This window comes from Ceratosolen solmsi, unplaced genomic scaffold (assembly GCF_000503995.2).
Source record: "Ceratosolen solmsi marchali unplaced genomic scaffold, CerSol_1.0 scaffold4, whole genome shotgun sequence".
Classification (NCBI taxonomy): domain Eukaryota; kingdom Metazoa; phylum Arthropoda; class Insecta; order Hymenoptera; family Agaonidae; genus Ceratosolen; species Ceratosolen solmsi.
The window spans coordinates 643,629-671,276 of NW_011948449.1; the positions used below are offsets into that span (position 1 = coordinate 643,629).

At 30.7% G+C, this 27,648-nt stretch overlaps 3 protein-coding genes across 3 annotated transcripts in view; 1 reads left to right on the forward strand and 2 right to left on the reverse strand.

Moving 5' to 3' along the window:
- Positions 1–12,093, forward strand: part of LOC105366490 (uncharacterized) — a 28,130-nt gene extending 16,037 nt beyond the window's left edge. Inside the window, exons 13-22 of the mRNA XM_011504948.1 lie at positions 503–2,882; positions 4,056–4,476; positions 4,699–5,103; positions 9,513–9,667; positions 10,097–10,284; positions 10,361–10,463; positions 10,552–10,713; positions 10,773–11,002; positions 11,463–11,674; positions 11,803–12,093. Coding sequence (XP_011503250.1) covers positions 503–2,882; positions 4,056–4,476; positions 4,699–5,103; positions 9,513–9,667; positions 10,097–10,284; positions 10,361–10,463; positions 10,552–10,713; positions 10,773–11,002; positions 11,463–11,674; positions 11,803–11,957 — 4,411 coding nt within the window. The 3' untranslated portion in view covers positions 11,958–12,093. The remainder of the gene's footprint in view (positions 1–502; positions 2,883–4,055; positions 4,477–4,698; positions 5,104–9,512; positions 9,668–10,096; positions 10,285–10,360; positions 10,464–10,551; positions 10,714–10,772; positions 11,003–11,462; positions 11,675–11,802) is intronic.
- A 1,385-nt stretch (positions 12,094–13,478) lies between these two features.
- Positions 13,479–15,234, reverse strand: LOC105366443 (leucine-rich repeat-containing protein C10orf11). The gene is made up of 4 exons (XM_011504894.1): positions 15,009–15,234; positions 14,390–14,617; positions 13,762–14,143; positions 13,479–13,599 (listed from the first exon to the last, which is right to left on the reverse strand). The coding sequence occupies exons 1-4, from the start codon at positions 15,066–15,068 to the stop codon at positions 13,520–13,522; spliced, it is 750 nt and encodes a 249-aa protein (XP_011503196.1). The 5' UTR covers positions 15,069–15,234; the 3' UTR covers positions 13,479–13,519.
- Positions 15,235–19,436: 4,202 nt separating this feature from the next.
- On the reverse strand, positions 19,437–26,880 carry LOC105366491 (synaptotagmin-6). Its single transcript, XM_011504949.1, has 9 exons — positions 26,827–26,880; positions 26,272–26,505; positions 24,552–24,609; positions 23,686–23,910; positions 22,526–22,772; positions 21,522–21,620; positions 20,779–21,052; positions 20,122–20,520; positions 19,437–19,660 (listed from the first exon to the last, which is right to left on the reverse strand). Exons 1-9 carry the CDS (start codon positions 26,878–26,880, stop codon positions 19,472–19,474), a joined length of 1,779 nt encoding a protein of 592 aa, XP_011503251.1. The 3' UTR covers positions 19,437–19,471.
- Positions 26,881–27,648: the final 768 nt, after the last annotated feature.

Below are 27,648 nucleotides of genomic sequence, written 5' to 3' on the forward strand. Positions count from 1 at the left end.
GGCATCGTGGTGCTCTACTACTAACAGTTATCTTGAAATTTTAAACTCATTAGAATATTTATTCTGCTAAAACAATTGTTATCTATTTGCCACGGTGTTATGTAAGCCTTTATATATTCATATAGTTACATAAAAAAAATTCTTAAAAATACGTTCTGACTGCCTTGTGCAATAAATCCTAGTCCTTATTTTTTCAATAAACTACAATTTATAATTTTTAAAAAGAACAATTTCATATTTAACAATAATATTCAATCCTTACTTTTTATAATTTATTAAAACTAGTGTTTACATCATTATTTACGTAATAATGACTTTCTAAGATATTTATATTAATTATATTTTGTATTGTACTTCAAAGTTCTTTAAATATTCTTTAATAATACAGTATGAAAAACTTTAATATCTATTTATTTATAAAATTTGTTTTCAAAGAACACCTTTTGTAGATTTATAAAAAAATTAATGTACTCCCACGAAGTAATTTACGTATTTCTTTTAGGAGGAATGTCAGTCTCGGGTTTATTAAAAAACCACTACCATGTAAGCGTTTGTTTTCGAATCCTGAGACTGAAGTGGATAGTGGATTAAGCGTAGGAAGTGCAAGTGAGAGTGACGATGTGCAGTCCGTTAAAAATACTTGCAAGCATACAATGAAAAATTCTGGACACTTACCTACTCGAGATGAGGAATTGACGATATCGTCGCTTTCTTCGTCAATATCTCATGACTGTGGGCTTTATGAAATACCTAAACGCGCCGGGCCTCTCATTCTCGAGGAAGGCTTGGCTGATGACGACTCGTGGGTAGAGGAGATTTCTCATGATGAGGATGAACAAAGCGCAACGACCGCTACCGAAGAAAGCTCTGAAGATGAAGCTGCGAACAATCTTGGTGATCGTGAAGAAGAACTTCGCGGTTATCATCGTCAAGCGATCGATTTTACTTTACATACGATTGTTGAGGAATCATGCGAAGAGAGCGAAGGCGAACATACAAATGCTAGCTGGAGGCGAAGGCTGGCCTCCGCCTCAGCATCTGAACTCGATAAATATTTGTTCTTTGGAATCGGGGTCGACGCTACGGCTAACAGCCTCCGTGAAGTCGACAGTTTGTCCGAAAGTTCGTCCATCTTCTCCGAAGGTTTAGATTCATTGACACGGGAAGACCCTACTCAGATTGTGAGTCATGAAAAATGTAACGCCGATTTCCCCCCTGGTTCTTTGAGACTCGAAAAATATTTCCTTGGTGAGTTTCTCGGCCTTGAACAAGATAGGAGAGACTCAGATGGGTCTGTCGGTAGCGATTCTGAAGGACGACCAAGCCCCGAGGCCCAACGTAGAAAGCGATTAGTACGTGCTCGTGGTACCGGCAGATCGCACAGTTCTTCTCTGGACAATCTTCTTGCGCTCGCGCATAACTCACAAAATACTCTACAGGATGCTAGTCCAACCGTAGAAGGTCAAGAATCCCAATCAGAGGGCTCCTCAACAGAGACGGATGGTATCGAGGACAATCCTACCCCGGCTTTCGGAACAGATGGTCAGTTCGATACCGTTAAACGTAAGAAAAAGAAGCCCAGAAATCCCGGTGCGCAGAGTCCACGCGTTAGCGAAGATCGAAATAAAACTCCGGAGCCTAGGGATGCACTGGATGAAGATCCCGATGCGAATGCCAACTCGGAAGAGGAGGGTACAAAAACACCTCAGCCAGAGATCGAAAGTAACCAGGGTTTGCAGGATGATGTGAGTGCCACTAAATCTAAACAACAGTCCAGAGATTCGGGATTCGTTGGAAGCTGCGATGATCTCTTACTACAACCGCCACGGCATAGTGCTAATGATGTCCAAACTGTCATAAATGGATTAACAACTGTTGGCGATCAGCCTTCTGGTCAAGATCATCAGAATCGTCAAAAAGAATCAAACGTGCAAGGTCGGATTTTCGATAGCCAGCGATTACGCGACAGGTTAAGCAAAATGGATGTACAGCTAGAGCCTGCGGCCCCGAACGCTTCTCTTTCGCGCAAGGACAGTTTTAACAACTGGTCAAGTGACGAGGAAACGAATTTGATGATGTCAAAAATGCGTCAATTCTTTAAAACGATGGTAGCTAATTCGAACGGGTCTAGTCAGACGTGTGGCACTACATCCAGTACGGCTTCGGCTGCGCCCACTCCTAGTCCGCGGCTTTCCGGGTACTCAAAGATGCGTGGCTATATGCAAGCCCAGAATCGGACCAAGCCACCGCAATTGGTGTATTTTGAAAACGAGCTGACGCGCCTAATGAAGACAGTGCCAGGTATCCGGGATGAACAAGTACGTGAGATCGTGGAATACTTGAGTTCCGAAGATACTTGGTCAGATTCGTATGACAGTTCGGATTATACAAGCTCGGATCTCGAGGGTGCAACTGCCGGTGGTAAGCGATCCGCTATTCAAGAACAAATCTCCCAAAGCTGCCAGCAGATAATAAATAAGTTTGACACGAACGGAACGGTTGGCCGAAATGAAAGTCGTGGATCTGGAGAGTGTAGAGAGACTCCGGCTAGGTCTGTATCTCAGCAGAGTTGCCTAGGTCGAGATACTGCTTTCGTTTACCAGAAGCTTGTTCAAAGCTTTACGAAAATGGCCGGGGACAATGTAGCCAGTGATACCAGCTCTACACCTCACAGCAGTCCACCTCTTATCGCCAAAGTAATGCACCATATCGGGAGTCGTCTGGTTGCCTTGATGCACGAAGTATCTGAGAGTAACTCTACGGCTGGACAATATTCGCACAGCAATTGCAGTTGGAGACGATACCCCCATAATCGAACGCCATCGTCTGCTTCTACAACCGAGGACGACGATTCGACTTCAGATTCTGCTAGCGCACCCACGGTAAGCACTTTTTGTCGAAGAGAATAATTGTTTTTTATGGTAGCAATTACTTCTTAGCTAGTGATCATGTTTTTTTCAACCACATTGTTTAATCCATAAATTTTTAAAAAAGTATACCATAATCTTTCATCGACCGACGTCAAAATTGTAGTTTAATAAGGTACTTTCAATTCAATTCAAGCATTTCAATAATAGTGCTACGAAATGTTTATATGAATTGAAAGCATTATCTGTCTAACATAATTAATGCACATGTTATTCTTAAATAAATTAGCAGTCGCAATAATATAATAATTATTAAATTGTGTAGAATATAATAAAACAATGTCGTAATAATGTAATTCAGACCATGCTATTTCATAAGGGAAAATAATAAAACTGGAACTTGCACATTATATTAATTTTATATGAAAGAGTAAATTTTAAGTTTAAATGCCAATTGGATTGTCGTCTATGTTCAATTTACGTTATAAATTGTAGATTATTACGTAAATCAATTTATTCTTATGCGTACTTTCGAATAAAATCTATTTCAGGCTGTTTGAACATATATTACTATCATTTGCTTTGTGATTCAATATTAATACAATATTTATACTGGGCTATCTCATTTTCATCAATATCATTAAAATTCTTTATTTGTTGATATTAATATTATTCAATAAAAATTTGAATATGTTAAACAATGAAGCAAAAATATAATTTATACACTATTAAAGAAGGTAACTTATAAATTTCTATAAATTTCTATTCACAAAAATTATAATTATAATTAATATAATTATAAATTTTAAAGACTCGCACGATATTTTACAGTTTAATAAAAGTCACATATTTATAATAAAATCTTAATGTAATAGTTCGATCATTTATTTGTATAAATATATAATTGTCTGTCTAAATGATGTCTGATTAATTATTTTGTCAACAAACTTTCTATGAAGATTCACAAATTATAAATTGATAATATAAATTTCTCGAGGTACTTGGAAATTTGTATGCTTGAAATTTATACTTGTAGAGGTATTTTTATTCTATAGTATTTTTGCAAATTTGATATATTCTCGATATTTATTTATTATCAATGATGTTGGTAATTTTTAAAAAGTATACATGTCATGAGTTTTAAGCTATAAAATAAAATTATTTTAATGAACGTACGTGTGTTTGTAGTACTTGCCGCGGTCAAAATCACACGATCCTCTGCTGTTAATAAATGGTCATGCGGGTGCGACGAGTATGCCCCCGGAGTCTGAGGAGCGTGAAGCCAGCGATTACGAGCGATTTTCCTGGCGTGGCAGCTTCGAGTCCGCTCTTATGGCCGCTGATTCGCGTACGAAGCTTAGCCTTCTTGCCTGCTCAGGAGATGTTGGAACTAGTACAATGGCGGCTAAGAGACGCAGTGCCGGCGACCTACTCTTCAACCCTAAGAGCTTTTCCAGAGAACAGCTTGATAGAGTTAGGAGCTGTGGTTCTATTGGGGGCAATGTGAGCACAGGTACTGGTGTTATCTGTGGCGGTTCCATTGAAGAGAAGATCTGGAGTAACCGCAGGAGGTCCTCCGTACCAGACGCCAATACCAGGGGCGAGTCTGGTGAGCGATTACTTTCTTACTTGTTAATCGATACATCTTAAGATATAATTATGCAAATTTATTTAAAATAGTGATTATAGTCTAGTTTTAATAGTAGAAACGATAATAAAAGCGTGTTCGTTCAAAACGTAGTATTGATTAAATTTTATCTTTGTTTAACGAGGTTTTGAATTATTAAGAAACACAGCGAATTAAAACTAAGCATTCGAGTTTTTGTTTTAGGTGCGTCGGCTGGAGATGAGGATACCGAGGATGATGAGAACGATGAAGGGCTAGAATATGGTATTCAGGGTGATTCGCGCGCTACGACCCTTCCCCGAGGTATGCAGATGGCGGGTGGAGTAGCGGCTGCGAGTGCTACCAACTCTCTACCAAGACAGAGCGGCTCCTCTGTGAGTATGCACAAGGCCCACAGCGTCTACCACTTTCTACCACAGCACAATGTGGTCAAATCTGCACGCTACCGACCACCCGGTTTTACTAGAAATAGCTCGGCTGCCCTCGGTGGCCCCAAACGGGCCTTGAGTGCTCCAGGACTCCAGCTTCAAGCGAGGTCTAGACGCCAGCAGAGTATTGCCCATGCATCGGGCACTACCAACATTTCTTGCAGCGTCCCTACTTCTGCCGGTTAGTAATTGACTACCTGATATTATCGATTCGTACTTTATCAACTAAATTTTTCATATTATTACCATTATTGTGGATATAATATCGCTATGAGAATATTAATTTGATTGATTTTGAAATATGATTGATTTGAAGTGTAATTATTAATAATAATATCTCTATGAGAATATTAATTCGATTGATTTTGAAATATGACTGATTTGAAGTGTACTGAGTATTTAATTTCTAATGTTTTTATCGAATTCATTTATTGAAGAATAAGAGAATTACTTACTTTTATCTCTTGCCTCTTGATATTTTTAGTGTTGAACTATCGTCAAAGAATTGCATAAAAAATCAATAGTTGAGAGACCCAAAATTTGCTGCTAACCAATCAGATAATTTTATTTTTATTCTTTTTTACGTATGTACCATATGTTAATACAAACAACTTAATGCTATAAGTGTGATCAGTTTTTATAAAAGTACTCCTAATATAAGAATCATATATATATCGAGGAATACTATTATGAATACACATATGTTTTCGTATTCGTATATCTTTTTAGGTATACCCATATATTAATAATACTGATGCTCACACTAACCGAGCCGTTGAAAGTGGAAATTGAGCAAATTCAAATATTATTAGTTTGACATTCGCACACCTGTTTCCTTTACATCACTATATGTGTGTGTATTTCTCTTTCTGGTACTTCATTTTTTAATATGTTTATAGGATTAATCGACTACGATAATTAAGATATATTGAATCGCGCTTTTAGGACACATCTAATGATTATTCTCTTTCTCTTCCTTTTCACATTACCTTGAAACACGACCCCGTCTATGGTTTTTGCCACACAATTGACGAATTCTTTATTTTTAAGAATCTTCTTTCTCTCGATATGTAGCTTCCACTGAAAGTTTCAATTAAAGCTGTTGATATATAGCGCGCCAGTCGAGATGAGGATAATAGTATTGAGTAGCAAGAAAATTAAAGTGAATATGTGTGTCGTGTGTGCGCGTGTACGTTGTGTATTGAGAGAGGGGCAGACAAGCAGGCGAACAGAAAGGGAGAGACGGAGAGACAGTAAGTAAAAGAGCAAATAAGTGTAACTGAAGACAATTGTCCTGATGTTTTCGCTCGGTTCTATAGTGCGGATTTTGCAAGATACTCCCGCGCACAGTTTCATGATTTCTTTCTTGACGTGATACGTAATGTCGCACACAACCGCACAAGACTTCAGAATTGCGTCATCCAATCTTTTGCTCGTTTTATAACTACGACTATATTGTAATATTAACGTCGCTATTGGCTCTTACTCCTTTCTCAAAGGGTCTTAAATCTTTATTTTTCTTACACAAAAGTGATATTGCGATCTTTATAGTCAATTGAATATAAAACCAATGAAATGTTAACATTAATACATTCGGTAAAAATTTATAATAAATTTATAAAGTAATTGTTGCAAATTCAAAGAATCTGTAACTTTATCGTGAAAAAGTATATAATTTTTATACGAACTTTATTATAAAGATATTATTTTAATAAATTATCATAAAATAAAAAGAATCAAACCAATTGTTTAAATGTGTATTCAAAAAATTAAGTGTGATTACTTAGAAATACAAGTTATCGGTATTAATAAAGTTATAATTATAGTTATACAAATTCTTCTCAACACATATTTACTTTTTAGACATATTAATGTTCAATTTTTTCATATACTGTGCCAATTAATTAGTACATTGTAATATTTGTGTACCTTTATATATTTATGTGCAATATTTATACATTACAATTAAAAGAAATTATATTAATTGATTCATACTTATATGGTATACTAGATTAGAATTAAAAACTATTAAAAATAAAATATCACAGTTGTTAAGTGAGTGAAATATCGTTAACATATATAACTTGAAGATTTTTAATGACACAAATAAATATTGTTATTATTATTGGTGTTTAAATATTTATAAATAGCTATTTTAACAACAATGATTTCAAGCTGAATTCGATTTTTTAATTAATGTTTTTCTTTAAAAATTGTTTATTAAATATTTATACATATTTTACGAATAAATCGTGAAATTTGTAACTTTCACATAAAGTTATAGCAATTAAATTTCAAATTGTATAAAAAGATTTGGCGGAAGTTTTTAGAAAACGAACAGATTAAAAGAAAAATCGTGTTTGAATATTAAATTGTATATTTAAATATTCGTTTTATAAGAACGAGAGTAAAAAAAACATCAATTAAAAAAAATATCAGTTTTCGCTCATTTGGAATCTCTCGAGGTTTGTTTGTGGCATTCGAAAATTTTGTATACTTTATCTTCATTAATGATATTTATTATTGTTGAAGGTTTACTTACGAGCGTAAATCGATATAATTAAGGGCTAGACACGTGAATAATTGTGCGAGAAATTTTCTCATAATAAACCTAGAAAGGAGGAAGACTTGTTCATTCGACTTTCTCGAGCACCCGTGAATTCCTTATTAGAATTTCACTCTCAACTTAGTCCCCACCTCTCGTTCTTCGACCGACCCTCCCTCTTGTATTTTATATTCCATCCTCTTCTCTTTCAAGCTTTTTTCCATAGTTGCCTGCTGCTTCTATAGTTTGACCTAAAAGTTATTTTTTAATGACAAAGCACGACTATTGTAATTTCATAATCTATAAGTAAATCGCAATGAAAATTGGAATTTAATTCTATTTAAGCAATTGTTTATAAATTTGCCTATTATTTTTATGTTTTAGAATAAATAATTTCACGTTATAATTAAATATCTTATTTAGCCTTATTTGCTCCATATTTTATGCGCATACAATGAAGGCGAACTCTTTCTTTTACACAAAAAATTTCGAAAATTGTGACCGAAAAAGTATAGATTGGCACTATTTAAAATTAAAAGAATAGAGTTTAGGTAACTGTACGTTACGCATGTTAGGGTTATTAAGTTGGGACCCAAAAAAAGATCTCTTGATATACTAAAGAAGGTAGTATTTCGGTAGTAGCAGGAAAAATCAGATAGAATGAGAATACGGGTCCGCTCTCGGCAAAATCTCGTGTGTCGCTATGTACTGACGACTCTCACCTTGACACACATTTGCACGGCTTTCGGCGTAGCCTAGTACGCTGTTGAGCTCACCTGAGTACGGTTTACTACTTGATACCGTCACTACCGCCATAGTACGTCCCTTTTATCAGTTACTTACGCTTTGCTTGTGTTTTTTCCACTTTTCCGCTGGTCAGCTATGTGACATTGTGCAAGCGACAACATTCATTGAAAATGGAACTAGCGCCTACTTTCCTTTTGCTTACATATTTGGTGACTATACTGAAGGTACTCTACGATCGATAGATGTAATTGAGCGACTAAGTGGTCGGCCGATATTACTAAACAGATCTATTAATGATAACCATTATTCACGACAATCACTATTCGTTGATGCTTAATTATGTGTCCGAAAAATTTGAAAAGTGAGAGCATTAAAAGGAAGAAATGTATTGTCGTCATTGTCGTTCTAAGTCGCGGTTCCGAATAAATGAAGTCGAGCTCTTGTTATGGCTTGAAAACGACGTACTCTTCGCGCTCTTATTAACTTGTCTGACAAGTAGAGCGGCAAAACAAATGGTTTCCATTCGGCTTTCCGGAGAAAAACTTGCTTTACTCTCCTACATTTTATATCCTACATCTGCTGATATAAATATCAATACATTATTTTTCTCAGAGGCCACGAAAATGGTATAATAATGGCTAATTGTAAGTTGTAAAACTTTCAGTCGGAGCATTATTCTTTTTTTCGACTCTCGATATTTAATTGTATTTAAAATGTTAATAGCTCGCCGAATAAAACGAAACGAAGCTCACTAAGATACTGGTTAATTCATTGCATATTATCGACTGTATTCATTTGATGAGCAAATTAAAAACTTTTATTAATAATGTAAATAGCCAAACATAATTTAGTTTAAGAATAAGTTGATGGGGATATCTAGTTCATAATCTGATATTCAATCGACTTGTCGGTGACGGTATTTTACGCTGCCGGATATATAGTATAGCAACAAAAATGAGTAAATTAGAGAATACGGCTTTTCCATTTTTCCCACGCATCAGTAAACACTTGCTGCTTTCCCAAAGACTAACCTTTTTCTAGATGTATTTTTAAACTTTTGCGAACCTCTCAGCGATAGGTATGTTATATTCATCCGACTCATTAATTTCATACTTTTGTTATTTATCACATTTTCTCCTGGTAATCGTAAGATTCTACATTATATTATGCTGTACAAAAAGATAACCAAAGGCAAAATTTAAACAAAAATAACATAAATAAATTTTACTATTTAATACATAATTACATAGATAAGATATAAGGAGTATCATAATTTTTGGCTTTTCTAATGGAAATAGATGAAGTGAGCAGCTTATCAGAGGCATGCAGTACTCCCATCATTGGAGCGAGCTCTCGGATAGGATCGAGTCATACGAATATCGATATGGAAGACATTGAGCGCAGTCTTCATACGACTCATCTTGTGACCAGATCTTCTCTTTCCAGTCTCGGGGTCAGTCACTTTTATCATTATTATTGCATCAGTGTCATGATCTTTTATCCATCGCGTATCTTTCACACACATATGTAATAGTATTGATCTTTTCTGGGCAGCGTAGCTGTACGAATGACTTAAATTTCGCAGTTATTTCAGAATCATGTTTGCGATAATGGCTGTATTTTCTAGAATGCACCGAACTACTTTCACAATTTTATGGGAATTTTAAAAATTAATTTCACTTTTCAATATTGATAAATGTAAGTGGGAAAAAGACCGAAAAAATAAACCAAGAACACTTACAGTAGATACGAAGTTCAAGGACTGTAGTTAGAAGAAATTATTAATTTAAATTTCTTTGTTTCGCACTTCAGAAAAAAGAAAACGTCATTTTTATAATGCATAATCAATGTTCGGATATAAAACACAATTTGTGTAATGCAGGCTCGCTCGGACTCCATGGCGTCCGTGTATAGCGGGGCTGGCGAGGGTCGGTGGTGTGGCTCCGTTGCCGTCAAAGGAGAGGTTGAATTTTCGCTTCAATATGATTACAAGCAACTGACATTCGAGGTGCATGTCACACAATGTAAGGACTTGGCGCCTGTTGACGTTAAACGCAATAGATCTGATCCGTACGTCATACTTACGCTATCGCTATCTTCAAATACTTTTGCTGGATTTATTTTAAAAATTATTTTTGTTATTTAGCTATGTGAAGGTTTATCTGCTTCCTGATAAATCTAAGAGTGGAAAACGAAAAACGAAAGTCAAGAAACATACTTTGAATCCCATCTTTGATGAAACTCTCAAGGTATGTTATTGACATTAAATTCACATAAATGACACGTTTATGAAAAGTTGAAATTTAAATTTCATTACCTGCAAATATTTATTTACAGTTTCACACGAGCATAAATAGTCTTGAGTCGCGAACATTGTGGTTAACGGTATGGCATTCGGATATGTTTGGTCGTAACGATTTTCTCGGCGAAGTCCGAATGCCCTTAGAAAATAAGATATTCGATGATCCACGACCGCAGTGGTATTCACTTCAAGAGAGAGTAAGTTCGTTTACGTGTCATAGAGAAAGACAAATTTAATTTTATCATTGCCTTTTTAGACTGAGCCCTTTGATGACCCAGTTGCTTATAAGGGGGAAGTCATTGTCGGCCTTAAGTTCGTACCACCCGATCCAACGCGACAGGATCGAGAGCGTGATGTGAGTGAACAGCGTTCCAATAAACTTAAAAAGAGTTGGAGCAAGGGATCTCTTCATGTCCTTGTTAAAGAGGCAAGGAACCTTCAAACCCGAGCCAAGAACTCTGGTACTTGTGATCCATTCTGCAAAAGGTTGTTATAGACATTCATTTTAAAAGAAAAAATTTCATTTTTCATTTATTTATTTTCACACTTCATTTATTTTTTATTTTATACCATAAAAATCTATTTACACAATAAATTATTATATCTTTCTATAAAGTAAAGCAACGTTAGGGTGTACTTTATTGAAACAATATAAAAACGTAATTTATTTATTATATTTTGTCTGTATTTTAATCAGTGATTTATTAATTTCTGAAAATAATTCATAGAAATGACCAAATATAGTTTTTAAGAATTTGGGTAAATCAATTTAATGTAACATATTGTACTTAAAATGACAACTGAAAATTATAATCGATAAACTTTTTCTAATTATTCAGTAATAAATTCACTTATCAGCAATTGCATAAAGAAATTGATTTATTTGAAAGCTAAACGAAGAGTAATTTGAAGTTTAATATTATTTTCTTATGTATTTAAATTACAGCTATCTTTTGCCAGATAAGGGTCGCTCTGGCAAACAAAAAACAGGTGTAGTTCGTCGATCAGTTGGATCACCTGTTTGGAATCACACTTTCATATATAAAGATGTTAGTCTTCAAGAACTTGCAGATCGTGGTCTTGAGCTCACAGTTTGGGATCACGATCGGATAGCAAGTAATGAGTTTCTTGGAGGTGTTCGATTTAATCTCGGCTCTGGTTAGTCTAGCTCTCGTTTAATGAAATATATGTAATATTTTCATTAATCTTTTTACCCATCTAAGTTGAATAATTTCTATGGTAAAATATTATAATATGGTGATAATGATAAGCGTTACTAATTATAGGTAAATATTATGGCAAAGCAGTAGATTGGATGGATGCAACTGGTCGAGAAATGTCATTATGGCAGAATATGTTAGAGCGTCCAAATTTTTGGGTGGAAGGAGCTGTAACATTGAGACCCAATTTACATAATCACGGCAAAACTGGTACTTCATAGAACATTTTAAACATTGTGTCTTAAAAACAAACTGTACCTAAACAAGTAAAAAGTGCCTTGAAGACGTATTGTTGTAATACGAAGTAATATTTTAATTTTTTATTTCAAAACATCGATATTTATATCATTCAACGACAATGTACAAGAGATTGATTTTTAAAAATGTGATGTTTGATTATTTAAGTTCTCTCTCTCTCTCTCTGTCTCTCTTATCTCTCTCTGTCTCTCTTATCTCTCTCTGTCATTGTTCTTAAGAAAAATTATTTCGTAAATCTGTTAAATTTTATAGATGCAACATCTTACATAAATGTTTCTATTTGGTTTTACAAGTTATCTAACGAAAGTTGCTTGTGTAAGAAGGTAACTTTAAAAAATTTAAACCAATTTCATGTCATTATTTATTAAAAAAGTTCTATTTTCCTTACTTATGTAAAAGTTTGCATTCTATAATTAAATTAATTAGCTTTCAATGTGTCTACATATAATTTATGTATGCATGTTATGAAGTTTAGTCTGATAAAAAAATTATGCGCCAAACAGAACAATTTGTATTTTCTACATACGGACAAAATCATTTGTATCAAATATTTATTCTTCGTGGCCAAAAATACTTTATCATAGACGATCTCTGTTAAGCCGTAATTTGTGAACAGTTTTCTCTCACGGCGAGAATAACATGCTTCCAACTTGTAAAACCGATGTAAAGTACCATTAATTTATTTATAATTTTATGGAGCGACTTTACATCAGCCAACAATAGCGAGATCGATGTATTTGAGTTCTTAAATATGATCGATTCTTATTTGATAAACATACAAATACGCTTACACACACACACACACACATAAACACAAACAGACGAAATTTAGATTATTTATGAATAAACAAATGTATGTTATAAAAAAATATACGAGAAGTGAAGGCTTATTGCAAAAACATTTTATCAGGTATTTATTTGTAACAAACTGTATAACATTGTTTCTTTCAACGATAATCGAAGAAACAAAACATTAATGTACTTACACGTGAATAGTACTTTTGCTGATTTCGTGCTTTTATATCAACGAAACTCATCAAATACTAAAATTAATTTAGGAATAATTTTATTTAGCTTATAAGGCTTATTGATTTACATTGACATAGTAAATTAATTACACTAAAAAGCGTGATGCGATTGGGCTAATGAAAACTGTTTGACTAATATTTTGAAAATGATTTCAAATATGTAAGTAATAATGATGAATGTGTGCACGTCAATTCGTACGCCAATCATGCGTGTATGTGCAATATATATGTACTATAAATACATGATTAATTCGTTGTATTGCGAGCTCGTAGTTTGCAAGAAGAATTAAGGACCAAATGCAATTTCCTCAATCTGTAATTTAATAATTACTCCATTTCTGGAAAGAAATGATATGAATGAAATTAAAAAGATCTATTTATATTTGAATATTAGTGATGCAAATGAAAATATATTCTTTTTCTACCTTGATATACTATTGATCTTTTTTAATTTTTGATAAAAGATAAACCAATATTTATTCATCTGTTTCTTATATTTACAAATCATTATTTGATATAAAACGATTTCCTTCAGAATTTTTACCAGAGTAATGATATTTACATTTTCCAAAGGCACCTATTCACAAAGCAGTTTAATAGTAAGTAAAAAATAAAAAGTACTAAAGATTACTGCAGTATTAATAAAAATATTATTTATTAATAAACTTGCAACAAAATAGATATGAATATTATTTATTTTATTTAATGAATTGTATATATAAATTATAGTAATTTGTACCTTTGTGGTCTTGAGGATTTCTTATATTAGTTGGCAATGGTGTGTAATTTACATGAAAATCTGCCTCATTAAATTGTTTACTTGATTTTAATGTAAAAATGTTTAAAGCAGTCTTAGCATCAAGTCTAACTGTTTTTAAAAGTTTGCCTCTGCTTTTGGCTTGAATTTGCTCATTGTGTGTGACAGGCCGAGAGTCTAGAAATCGTAGAGTGTGAGGCAGAACATGAATAGCATACAGTCTATAACGTTCATAGTCATCTTCATCGTTTTCATAAGGATTTGTTAATTGATCTGGACATCCTGGATTTCCAAGCAAACTAACATAACCTACTCGTGGGCAACACTGTTGAATAATTTCCAAAGCAGAATCAATATCTGTTATCTACATTTTGCAAAACATAACAAATCTCTTTTAAATATATTTTTAAAAATTAGAGTATGAAAAAAGATTTATTTTTTATGAAAATGATTGTCTAATTTTTAACATACTGATATAATACTACCAAATAAATTGGTATTTAAAGACAATTGTTTATTCTTTATTACATTTCATATTATAATATTTTTTATGATTAAATTTTAGTTATAATATAAGAAATATATATATATATATATACTTATAACTTACTTTATTATTATTTAAACTAAGAGTAGTAAGAGTAGGTATTACAGGAAGTGTTTGTAAATCTTGTAAATCATTATTGTCAAGGATTAGTTCTTCCAAGTATATAAAATCTTTAATAGCTGAAATTGTTTTTAGCTTATTATATGAAAGATCAAGAGCTATACATTGAATACCAACTACTCCTATTAAACCATTTGGAATTTTATGAATATGTTGACCTGTATACCATGCCTATAAATAAATAATAATAAATATATATAATTTAATATCTTTATTTTAATTTTATTATGAAAGCTTTCACATTATCAAGGTAGTAAGTTAATGAATTCATAACAATTAGTTTAATAATATATTTTAAAAGTAATTAATTTGCTTATATTTATGTAAATAATAAAAAAATTAAATAAAATAAATTGCGTAAAAATGTAGGTAATACATATATCTGATATGTGTGCATTATAAAAAAATATGTAATTATGATTACTGAAGAATTGTTTAAATTTTTAATAAGATCATCTGTCTGTTCAACATTTTAAAAAAAAAATACAAATGATTGTTTGAGAAAACAGTTATCAGACTTAAATGTTAAGAAAGTAGTTTTTAAAAGTTGCAAAAACTATACCCGGTTACAAGAAATTGTTAATCCATTATGATTAAAATTTTGTTCTTTTTTTTCAGCCATTTTCTTTATTATAAATGCATTTCAACATTAATAATGAAATGTATTTTTTACACAATATATACACTGTCTAGACCTATCACTAAAAATGCAAGTTTGATACACATAAAAATACCGATGTATTCACACAAATTAAGTATATTTCATGATTTTTGTTTGTTTGAAGCTACGTAATTAAAAATATAAATAGTGTAGTTGTTAAGAATTTCGAACACAAACATATTTAAAATATTTTAAAAAATTATTTTTATTTTTATAATATTGCAATAATTTTAATCTCAATTCATTTATTTTAAAGTATTTATAATAATAAAATTTTTTTTATTATTGATTCTAACCCTAAATTACTTTTGAGAATATACTGTATATACGTAAGTCAACTACATATCAAACATCCATTAGACTATATTAAGGTAAATTTTTGAAAACAAATCTCATTGAAATAAATAATATACTCTTATAACAATATTTCATTCTTTCAGGTGTATAGTTTCTTTTTAATCTAAGCTATAAATATGAATATTAGATTATATTAATTATTCAATAATCATGTTTTATATAATTTACTCGGTCGATACAATTACTTTATGATGTATAACATATTTATATACAAAATTTTGTAGTAGAATAGAATAATACAAACAATATTATTATTAATATTTTTTAATGGAGCTAGGTAGATATATATAACTAAAATTTTTATTCAAATAATTCATTAAATATTTCTTTTACTATCGAAAAAACTACATTATACCGAATTAAACAATAAAAAAGTGAAAGATTAAATTACACCTATTATGCTGTGTAAGGGAATAAAATATTCTATCATATTAAAAATTAATCCGTAATATTATTAAAAAATTAAACATTTGTAAGAATACCGTTTGCAAGAGTACTATCATTAATATAGATTTAAATGTATAATTGTAAATATTATTTAAATATAAATAATAAATATTTTGTTAAATTTTTTAAAAAGCAAAGTAATTTATGCATGTTCCATAATTTACGATTAAACATAATGGTGGTAAAGTATAATATAGATTGTTTCTAGCATGCCAACGTATATATACTTTTTGAGTAGATGCATGTATATGAAAATATCCAATTATCATACAATTTCAATGATATTTCATTTAAATAAATTAAAAATAAATGTTATAATTATAAATAATGAACATATTCAATTTTTGTAGTTATCATAAAAAATATTTAATTTTGTAAAAATTGTTTTTAAATACTTTTTATTTATGATTAAAATTTCAAAATATCAGATTTTTTCAACTTTTTATATGTAATTATTAAAACGGTTTATGCTGAGCTTATTCAAAAAGATTTATTATATTATTAGATTTAAATATTATTATATTTTAATTAGTATACAAAAATGAAATTCAATTAGATATTGATTCCTTGAAAGATACTCTTGAAGATTTAAAAATAAAAAAATACAATTAATACAATTTTAAAATTGTATTTTATATTAAACACACAAAGATTAATTAGTAACTAGTTGTAACAAATGGTATTTTATTTAAATATATTTTAAAAGTTGATATGTTAAGAGAAACTAAAGATAGAGAAACAATATTTATAAAATTAAGAATAAAATTAATTTTATAGATATTTCCATAATATCGAACGGAACGAATTATGTAGGATAAATAAAAATGGCTTATATGGAAATTTAAACATTTAATATAAATTATATTAATGATTTTATTGGATTAATTACAAATAATATAATATCACAACAATACAAAGATTCAATTCACACCATAAACATGAAAATCACGTTAATTTTTATTTATTTTATTATTAATAATTACATGTCTGGAAAGTTTTTTATTTTAATCACGTGTCACGTATATTTTATTTTCTTTCCATGTCTAATTTCTTATAATTTATTTTCATCCGATTATACTTATATATATATATATATTTTTTTTTTTCTAATGTTTTACATTTGTACTACGATATTGTGTTTTATACTTTTGTAATTTGTATTTTGAAGAAATTAGGTCAAATATTGCGGTACAATATATGCAATGTATATATGTTTATGTGTGATATTGAATGCATATTTTAATATATATATATATATATATATATATATATATATATACGTACATAAAGAGATTTGCCTGATATATTTCAAGAAATTAAAGTAATAGCCAGCATTATATTTAAAAATTAGATATAGATATATCATAACATCATAATAGTATTTGATTTTATATTGTGTATTTTTTAATCAAAATTTATAATAAGTGAATTGTAAGTTATGAATAATTCTGAAAATTACATTTGTAACATTGTCTAAAGAAAGGCAATAAATTTAACTATAAAAAGCCTCTCATTTCCTGGACCTCTTCCAATTTTTATTTTTATTGAATAAAGTTTTGACAATCTAGATTATACAATGTATATAGGTTTTTAATAAATTATATATACATCTATTTTTTATGTTAAAATTTAGATAAATATCTTTCCTTCTATAATGTATTATATATAATCACTGGGAATAAATAATTTATTTAAAATAGGGAACAATTGATAAAAACTTTGAGTCTGGTTATAAAAGGTTTGTATATAAATAATATATATTTTAGTAAGCGTACAATTCGGACGATGTTCTGACGTTCACGATTACAGAACGTTTCTTATACATACTATAACGTCTTTTTTATGATATTTTTTATTATATTTTTGGTATTCTTTATTATTAATATTCCTGAGTTAAAAAGTATATATTCTTTTCTAATGTTTAATGATCATGATACTTACTGAATCCATATTAATATGAAGATCACTTTAACAAAAATTTGTAAAGTTTGATACTTTTTTTTATTTATTTAATTATTCTAATGTGTAGGGGTAATAACATTGAAGGTACATAAATGTAAGTAAGGTTCAAGTATTCAGGGAGACAGCTCTTAGAAATATGAAGTACAATAGGAGGGCAACAGAATTTTTATATGCGTTCGTGTACTGAATTCCTGGATGAGTATTCTATGTAAATCTCGCAGACTATAAAAACTTGCAAAGTTGCAAGTGCGGCTGTGAATGAGCATTGGCAGAAAGTAAAACACATATGATTTGTTCCTATTTGACGGATTGTTTTATAGAGAGTTGAATAACATGGACCTTCGCCGTGTGACTCCAACTCATCAACGGCACATCAATAAGCGGCTGTAATTAAAATATGCACTTTGATTTGTGCACCATCAAATAAGGTATTTCCTCTCTATTAGCTTGTGTATATTCTACAACGATTAGTTGTAGAATTAACTCGTTTACCTTTCAGACTTAGTTAAATGTTATAAAGAAGAAATTAGTCAATTTATTTCAATAAATTAATTTTTATAATTGTTCCTTAACTGGCCTTCTTAAAATTCTAGGAATTGTTATTAATATGTTCTAGGAAAAGTTCTAGTGATATATATTAATACAATATCTAATAATATCCGAGAGGAAGAGAAAATCTTTCTTTATCATTATTTTTCGAAACTAAGTTTTAAATTAGAGTTAGTTAGAAGGTTATTTCTGTACTAAAAAGCGAAATGTTGTAATTCTAAAACAAAAACTTAATTTAGAATACAAGTAAATATTTTTGTTTACTTTTCATTTAAATTGTAGCATATTTGAATGTCATAAAACTTCTAAAAATTTTTATTATTTTATTTGAATTTATATTATAGAAATACTAGCGGCTTTTAGAAATACGATGAGTATGTAAATTAATCTTCATAAGTTATATCATTATAGTATAAAATTTAATATCCATCCAAAGATATTTTGATAATTTGGATACGTAATTCTTGGGTTCGAATAGTTTTATCAAAATAATATTTGATGTAGCAAGTGATATTATGCGTTTATCTCCTAAATATATTGATTTTATGTTCGGTACATAAACTTGGAATAATTACAAGTGAATATTGTCCATTCACATAATTTAATTGATCGTAGAGAAAGGATACTATTAGCTTTTGACAAATAAAAAAAGTTACACCTACTTACATATATAGAGAGAATGAAGAAATCCACGTTTGAGATCACGCAATCGTAACGTCTTATTGACGACTGCAAAGTGGAGATCATCTCCCTGATAACAAGCTGATTCATTTATGTTGATAACAGTAAGCAAATTAATAGATAGATAAAAATGTTTAAAATAAAGATAGTTGGAGAGAGAGAGAGAGAGAGAGAGAGAGAGAGAGAGTTAAATTGAAGAATCTTTTGGAAGGAGAAAAAAGGATATCGACAATTTTGAAATTTCAACAAATTGCGTGCTAATGGAGAGAGAGATAAAGCGAGCGAGGGTACTAAGAGTCTGGGGAGAGTGTAATGAAAGGGATGAACAAGAATAACCATAATAGCTGGGAGGGAGAAGGATCTAGCGTTTAGTGGAGCGTGTGCCACATGGCGATGGCCTTCCTCGGAGAGTGCGTCATGTGTATCCAGTGCTCCTTGCTTGGGTTAGCTGCGCTCGAGTCTGGGAATGACGTCACGCCTATCCCCGGGCCTACAATGCACGATCCCACGATTGCGTTGTTGCCTATCAGCTCACTGCTCGAGTCCGCAACACAAATCTATAGATAAAGTTTTTCAGGATGTTAGCCAAATTACTTTCCTAGTTCCATTTTTATCAAACTCTGAATTGCTAACAGTTTTTTGTTTATCATTATTTTACAATACTTGATCTACATGCTTTTTGCTTGTTATTTAAATTAATTAATATCAAGATTGAACGTAGTAATGTTTATTTGGAACAATTCATAATAATTAAAATTCAAATGATAGTTTTTTAAAGCTAAAAGTAGTAGGTTAAAATTTTCAATTTTAATGTTCAAATATGTAAACTAAATTTAAAGGAAAAAATGAGTGAATAACCGAATTTTGAATAATTGTAATATAATATTGATTTGCAAAATGAGAATACTCGTGAATGTAATGATGATATACATGAATAATTAGAATAAGTGCATGCTATATATGTACATCGAAGCCGAAGGCATTGCGAGATAAAGCATTAGAAGAGAAGCAGATTTACTTCGATGGCAGAGGATGCAAGGGAAGCCGCCGGTACGTTGAAGGACATGGCCTCGTTCCAAATAGGGCACCTTGTAGCCTTGCGCACGGCAGTTTTCTTTTTCTTTACACGCTTCTCGCCAGACATCAGGCCGACTTTGACAAAGGGATCAAGACTGTCCTTGCCTGAAGTTGGGAATAGATTTCGCGCTTTGAGTACGATAAGAGTGAGCCGCTCAGCCGAAGGCAGATACGAGAGAGAGATGAGAATTTCCTGGGTTTCCTCGGGTGGCTTTCGTTCACGGTTTATCTCACCCCAGACTTCGATTGACGAGCTCGATGATGAGAGTTCGAGCTGCTCCATAGCTACACGTACTGAGCCCACCACGTCATTGCGCGAAAACCGATCATAGTCTAAAACCTATAATGAGAACCATAGTTCTCTATTTATTTCATCATAATATCTATAAAATCTATCGCTAAATAGAGTTGACTTTTCTCTCTCTAAGCTTATTAGATATTAGCTTTTCATTGTCATTACTATTGACGCGGACATCTTCGAATTGTAATAAATAATTAGGAATATTATAAACTTTACCCTAACATTCGCACTTGATACAGTGGAAAAAACAATACTTTATGTAAATAATTACTACGCATATAATTTCATGATTTATACCTGTAGAAGTAGAGTTTTGTCCTGTAGTTCTTCATAGCTCACGGGAAATTTGAAGTGCTGATCGAAGTATGGGTTAGGATCATTATGGTGTATTGACGTCTGGCGTTTTCGTGTATCTACCTCTGGACTAAGAGTAAGTTTGACATATGGATAATTGAAGCCACCTTGTTCACTTCTAGCGAGTTCATGTGCCTCGATCAGGTGAATATTGAGATCGGACTTATCGAAGTCATAGCTCAGACGCAGGTGCAATTGACCAAGAATTTTGCCCGATCTGAGCGAATTTTCCATTGATTATTAGAGATATAGGGGTTCGGAATTTCTATCATTTATGTCTAATAAATAGTCACTTATATAATTCCGACACTTTTCATTTTACTCTTTATGATTTCTTTATTTTAATATAAGTGGCAACAAAAAATATTAACAATCTTATGGATAAGTGCGTTTACTCCACAATACTATAATTCATTTATAATACTTAGTAATTTTAATATAGAAAACATAAATCATAATTTTATATATACCCTGTGATAATATAGTAGTTGTCTATTTAAAGTCGATTGGACATATTTATGCTTATTAAAAGAAATATTGTGATTTCAAACTCCATATATATTAGTTTAATAAGTGAAGATGCATGAATTCTCTGATATAAACTATTTCTTTTTAAATATTGAATGGAAAATATGTAAAAGAGGCCTTTGTTTGTAAAATAAAAAGAGTGTATAACAAGTACTTACCGTTGTGTACTGTTGAGAAATAAAGGACCGCTATTACGGTGATATAAGTTTGGCTGTAGGGAACCCAATGGAGATGCTGGAGGTGCGGAGTTTCCATCGCTGTGAACATTATTTTATTTTAAATCAATTAAGAGTTTAGGAATCAATTATGAAGAATATCTCAGAAACGTCAAAAAATATACCTTTAGATATTAAACTATTTTAATTTACGTGAATTTAAAAGTGGATCATAATGATTAAAAGTTAAAATATATTTTTACAACAAATTTTAAAACAAAACGGCCATAATAATAATATCATGGTTATTTAAATGATAATGAATGTCAATGCATAAAATTATTTCCACATGTATAATTTATATTAAAATATTATTTTTTAATAACATGCAAAAAAGTCTAGATGCAAAAGTGTAAACAGTATAAAAATGATGCCTAATTCAATTAAAAATAGTAGTCATAAAATCTATTTTACTATTTAACATAGTATACTTTTTATTTTTATTAGGAATATATAAGTTTGACATTTATACCGATTCTTAGATACATAATATAATACGTAAAAATTTTTTAATAATTTCACGAATATATACTAATAAGTAAGTTTAGTATAAGTGTTTAATATTATATTTGGATACTATAATAGTATTTTACGTTTTAAAATCAATATAGAGGCACTGGATTTGTTTTTTTGACATATATTTATTTAATTGTTAAATGATATTTTCCATTCTGAAAAAAAAGGTTTTCTACGTTAATATGAAATATTAGTATTTACGCGCATTAAATATATTATGTATAATTTTAATAAAAATTTAATAATCGAATACATATGCCCCAATAATTAACATATCTCTATTATATTTTGATTTCCAACCAAAATTCTAAATTGACTATATTTTTTATCTTCTTAACGAAGTTCGAATTTTAATAGTTGTTTGAACATAAGTCTTAATAATTAAAAAAAAACAATGAAGGCGTTGAATAAAAAAATTCCCGAATACATACCCGTAAGAGGTGAAATAGGTACGAGGTGGGGGTATACGGAGGGGTGAAAGACAGCGGACGTAGTCGATTGACGATCTTCGTGAACAGTTTCCGGACGAAGAGTTAGCTACAGCTTGAGAGTTGACCAGAGAGAGCAGAGATGATGAGGCCAGGTCCAGAGGACTCGAGTTTCGGCCATCTGACGATGCTGCCCATATCGGTGACGGTGACCTACTGGAAAAATCTAGATGCAATCTCCTGATACTATCTTTGTTTCACCCTTCATATATTTATTTTCGATAATATACTAGAAAATTATTAATTCATTTTTTCAAACATTTATTTCTATAGTTATTACAATTTCAAATTTTTTGAGCAATGGGTTGACATTTTACTAAGTAACGAGTTAAAAATATTTTCTATTGTTTAAAATGTTTAATAATTACTAATGGTAGATACTATATATTTGAAAAGTACATTAATTTATTTAACAAGATAATAAGATAATAAATATTATTTAATCATTTTAATTCAGTTGAATGTAAAAACTGAAAAGATGAACTTCATTTACTTTGAAACATTTTTTAATAGGTGTTAAGCAATAATAAGAGGATAAGAAATTTATTTTGTACTAAAAATAATCGCAGGTACAGTTATTGCATGGTACTTTAAAATGAATTATCATTAATTATACTAATTATCAAATTCTATGAAAAATAGGAGGATTTTGCGAATATATGTTAATAAAGTAATTTACCATTGGTTATTGTAACGATTTGAGATGTAAACAATAAAGTTCCTCGTTTAATGTATATAAAAGCATTTCAGAAGAAAATAATAATGAAATAATTTGAATATATTTGATAATATTTTTACGTAGGTGGTTTCAATGCATAAAACTTAAGAATTTTATTAAAGAGTAACATGTAGTTATAAGGAATAATCTTAGTCGATGAAACGAGAAAAATAAATATGTTAAACTACGCTTTATGATTAACAGCAGCTTAAAAATTATTATTACATGTCATTATAAAGTGATTAACTAAAGAATCGAGTGCTTATTATAAAAATGTAATAATTAGGAAGTATAGAATGCGAGAAGCGACTAGTCGACGTTATTATCGCAATGCATTGTACAAGCCTGAATTGAGAGGACTAAATATCTGGTAACCTGGAATTACTGCTCGATGGATAGGGGGGAGCAATGTGGAGGACTTTATTGTGTTGATGCTGTTGCTGTTGTTGCTGTTGTCGGCCATTTGGCTCGTAGGTTCGTATCTGGGATTGTTCGACTATTGAGAGTTGTTCCTGGGAGCCGATTGAAAGTTGCCCCGAAAAGCTCGAAAGTACTCGGCTCATGACGGGAGCCACGTGATTTGTGGATCGCCGTTGTGCTGTTTTGGGCCCTGTGGAACCATTTTCATCTTTAACTAATGGCTCTTTTTATCATAATAGAGAAGTGGACTACTGAAGCGAGTTAAAGGGCAGATTTACTGCGAGCCAATGTCGCATTTATTAGTATAACACGATTAATAAAGTTTGGATGGTTCTATATATCGTTATAGAGATGATGTATATAGGCTATCTATATATAGCTGATGAGCTAATACTTCAATAACTATTTGCGTTGTTAATAGCCTTTTTAGTGTGTCCATTGTTTAAAACTTTTGGTCTTTTAAGGAACAATTTTTTGTAATCATCATAATGTTATTTCTTATTACGATTTTTTAATAGTAGCGAGCTAATATTTTTTAATTTAAGAAGAGACAAAAAGATTTTCAAAAATCTTGTAGTTTTTGCAACAACTAAAGGAACATACGCTTATATTTAAGTTAAAATGATAATCATTTTATTTATGGCTATTGTTTATAAGCCTGAAAATTACTTCGGCAATTTTCATTCATCCGAATCTATATTCAATATGATTTTTAAAGGTTTTGAAAGGAAAAATTAAAATTAAAACAGTCGAATTTGAAATACTCCTTAATAATTGTGGGTTAACGTTTTCAATTACACTGACATTTATTTAGTTTATAATTATTCTTGCCTGAATTACTCGTCGTTGATGATTGAATATGACGTTGTTCCTTGGTCACGTTGAACTCCTGCAAAATTATTGCGCTGTTCTAAATATCTATGCACGTTTACTGTATTTTATTTATTCGGTAAATTTATTATTGTTCAAGAATTGCCCTCATCGCTTATTACATATTTGAAAATATATTTTAGGTTTATTTTAGGTTAAAAAGGTTTTATTTATTAATTCTGATCTAACAATTAATACTAAATATATAAATACGTAAATATGAGAATTATTTAATTTAAATGAAAAAAGCAATTATTATTCATAATACTGTAATTAATGGTAAAAAATTATTAAATTTTTTTAATTGATGCAAATCTATTTATTTTTTGTTGTAAAATCTCCAGAAATCATACTAATAGTGTCATTTTAATATAAATTAATAAAATATTTTAAATAAAACTTTCCTCCTATCATTATTAATTGTAAAGATATAATGAGATTAAATATATTTCAACAAGTTTGTAGCATTATTTATTCTAAAGATCTTGTGCCACTCTACACCAAGAAAATAAATACTATTATTTTTGTAATGTCAGTTTCATTAAATGTCGGTATTCATATATCAAGAATAATTTACTATAATTGGAGAAATAATAGAGAAATGTTATTGTTTTAATAATTTTGTTGATATATTTTACTGATATTAGTTTATTCAAGCTTGTAATCGTTTATTATAACTAAAAGTCTCAATATTCTCGATCAGTATTTTATTTATATTTATCGGTATTTATCGATAATTTAATAGTAGCAGCTTGCATTAAATAAACTTTAATGAAAAGATTCGACTTTTTTATTTCGCATACAATTAAATAAAAAAAAGATTGGCATCTTATATATATAATTTATTATCGATTACATCAATATTACTGTTAATATATAAAGTTGAATTATGATTTTTTTAAATTTAAATCTAAATAATTTCAAACTTAATAAAATGTAATTTTAAATAGTTTATCAACAAAAATGATGTATGACCTTTAAACTACATCTATTTTTATGTTTTTCAGATTTGTAATATTATTGTAATAACATAAATAAACATATTTTAAATATTCGGTGCTTGAAAAGAAACTTTTTTTTGTTTAATACGATAGTACATTTGTAACATATGTTTACTTTCGAATAGATTTTTTATTGCATATAAATGCTCTACAAGAAATAATAGGGTTCGTTAAATTTTTCGAGCATATAAGAAAATACGTAAATGCTTTGTTCGATTAAGTAAAAGAGCTAAAATTAATATTTTTAATACAATTAGGTTAGAAATTATTTGAATTATGATCTTTACATTGCGTTGATAACAATGTAGTCAAAATAGATGAACGGAAATTCTTTAGCATTTAATTATTAAAGTGAATTAAGTATATAGTAAAAATAAAATTTTCTCAGACCTGAATCAAGAAGAGATACCTTTTAATAAAATCTAATAAAGTTAATGGAGGAACATATGTGATAAACAATGCGTATTGTTGAAAGCCAGAATGTATACAAAATAGATGTAATTATGTTCTGTAAAAGAAAGGGATAAATAGGAAAGGTGAGGCGTGCACCAGGATAATCGTGTTTGGGGGTGCGCCTGAAAACTCGGAGATAGAGTGTGCGTGCGCAGGCAGGGAGATCGTTCGATATTTCGAATCACTCCAGGATTTGTCACTAGACCGCTATCTTGACAGGTGCCCACCTCCGAGTTAGTTTGTTGCTCCTCACTGTCCTGAGCCATGGAAGCAACTTGTTTATGGCGCTGTGTCCACCTACCCCGGATGAAAGCTACTCCTGTTATGGCGCCAATTTTACTTGTGGTTGTGTCAGCGCTGCCCTGGGTCTTGAGACTTCGCGCTGGCGGTCCGCTAGCTAACTCCAATACATTTTCGAATACTTCGGATAGTTTGTCCGGCACCTTAACGCACTTGAGTACCTCCAAAGCGACGATACTCGTCAACGTTCTCGAATTCTCGACCTCGAGTGCAAAGCTCAGTCAATAATGATGGTGCTGTTTACTGTAATTGCTGTTGCTCCTGAAACTACTGCTGCCGGCTACGACAACGGACATCCAACTGCGCACAATTTGCACGGCAACAGGTTAACCCACCCACCCTTGGAGTTGACGCCACGCCCATAGGGCATCTATCACTGCGTATATCATTGCAGGCGCGCTCTATCGATCGCAGAGCCACGGCAACAAGTACTAATAGTGTTCCCTACCATGTATAGAATTCTCATCAAGCTCCTCGTTAACCTTTATCATCTTTGCGGCCATTGGTTTAAGAGGGACCATAGTTTCCGAGTCCATTGTCATAACATCCAACTTTTAAATTTTAATGTTTTAGTGGCTTTTATTTTTATGAATAAGGGGTTAATAGTACGGCTTAAACAAATCCATTATAAGATACGATCTTCGAAAAAATTCGATGAAATGTCACAAAATCAGCGTTCATTCTTAAAAATATCATATCTCATAAGTTTATACTTTATACTACATTAAAGTATGAAACAGATATCACCAATGCGTTGTTAAAACTAATAGATTTTGTAATATCCAGTATTTTATAGTCAACACCAACATTAATAGCAAGCTTTTTTATATTGATATTTGATCAATTTATACTAATATTATGGTATCCTAAAAACTCACGTTGAATCGTAAATATCATATCACGCGTTGGCTTATATTTCGAAATAGCTATTTTCAACTTGGATCTATACTCTACTTACAATATTTCAATACTTCGATAAACAATGAATGTCATTTTTAAGTTAGCTTACGAATAGTCGAGTATATTATTTAATAAGATATATTATCGACTAATGGCAAAGGAAAAACGAATGGTTATTCGTGATTTTAATACCTCTCAATTTTACTATGATTAAAAGATTTTATATTTATATTATGCTCATTATTAAAAATATTATTAAATTAAAAAATGCAGCAATTGTAGTTCAAATGTCAACTAATAACGTGTTTTTTTATTTCGTCGCTTATATCTATATCGATAATATAAATTGAATAAATAGTTTGAATGAATAGTTTGAAAAGAAAAAAGTTATTAAAAAAAACATT

Coding starts and splice junctions, on each gene's coding strand:
- LOC105366491 (XM_011504949.1), bottom strand. CDS start 26,880: ATGGACTCGGAAACTATGGTCCCTCTTAAACCAATGGCCGCAAAGATG. Junction 24,610..26,271: donor AGCAACAAACTAACTCGGAG/GTGGGCACCTGT, acceptor ATAATTTTGCAG/GAGTTCAACGTGACCAAGGA. Junction 22,773..23,685: donor TCCCCCCTATCCATCGAGCA/GTAATTCCAGGT, acceptor GGTGAAACAAAG/ATAGTATCAGGAGATTGCAT.
- LOC105366443 (XM_011504894.1), bottom strand. CDS start 15,068: ATGGCTGAAAAAAAAGAACAAAATTTTAATCATAATGGATTAACAATT. Junction 14,618..15,008: donor TAACAATTTCTTGTAACCGG/GTATAGTTTTTG, acceptor ATTTATTTATAG/GCATGGTATACAGGTCAACA. Junction 13,600..13,761: donor AAATCCTCAAGACCACAAAG/GTACAAATTACT, acceptor CTTTGTGAATAG/GTGCCTTTGGAAAATGTAAA.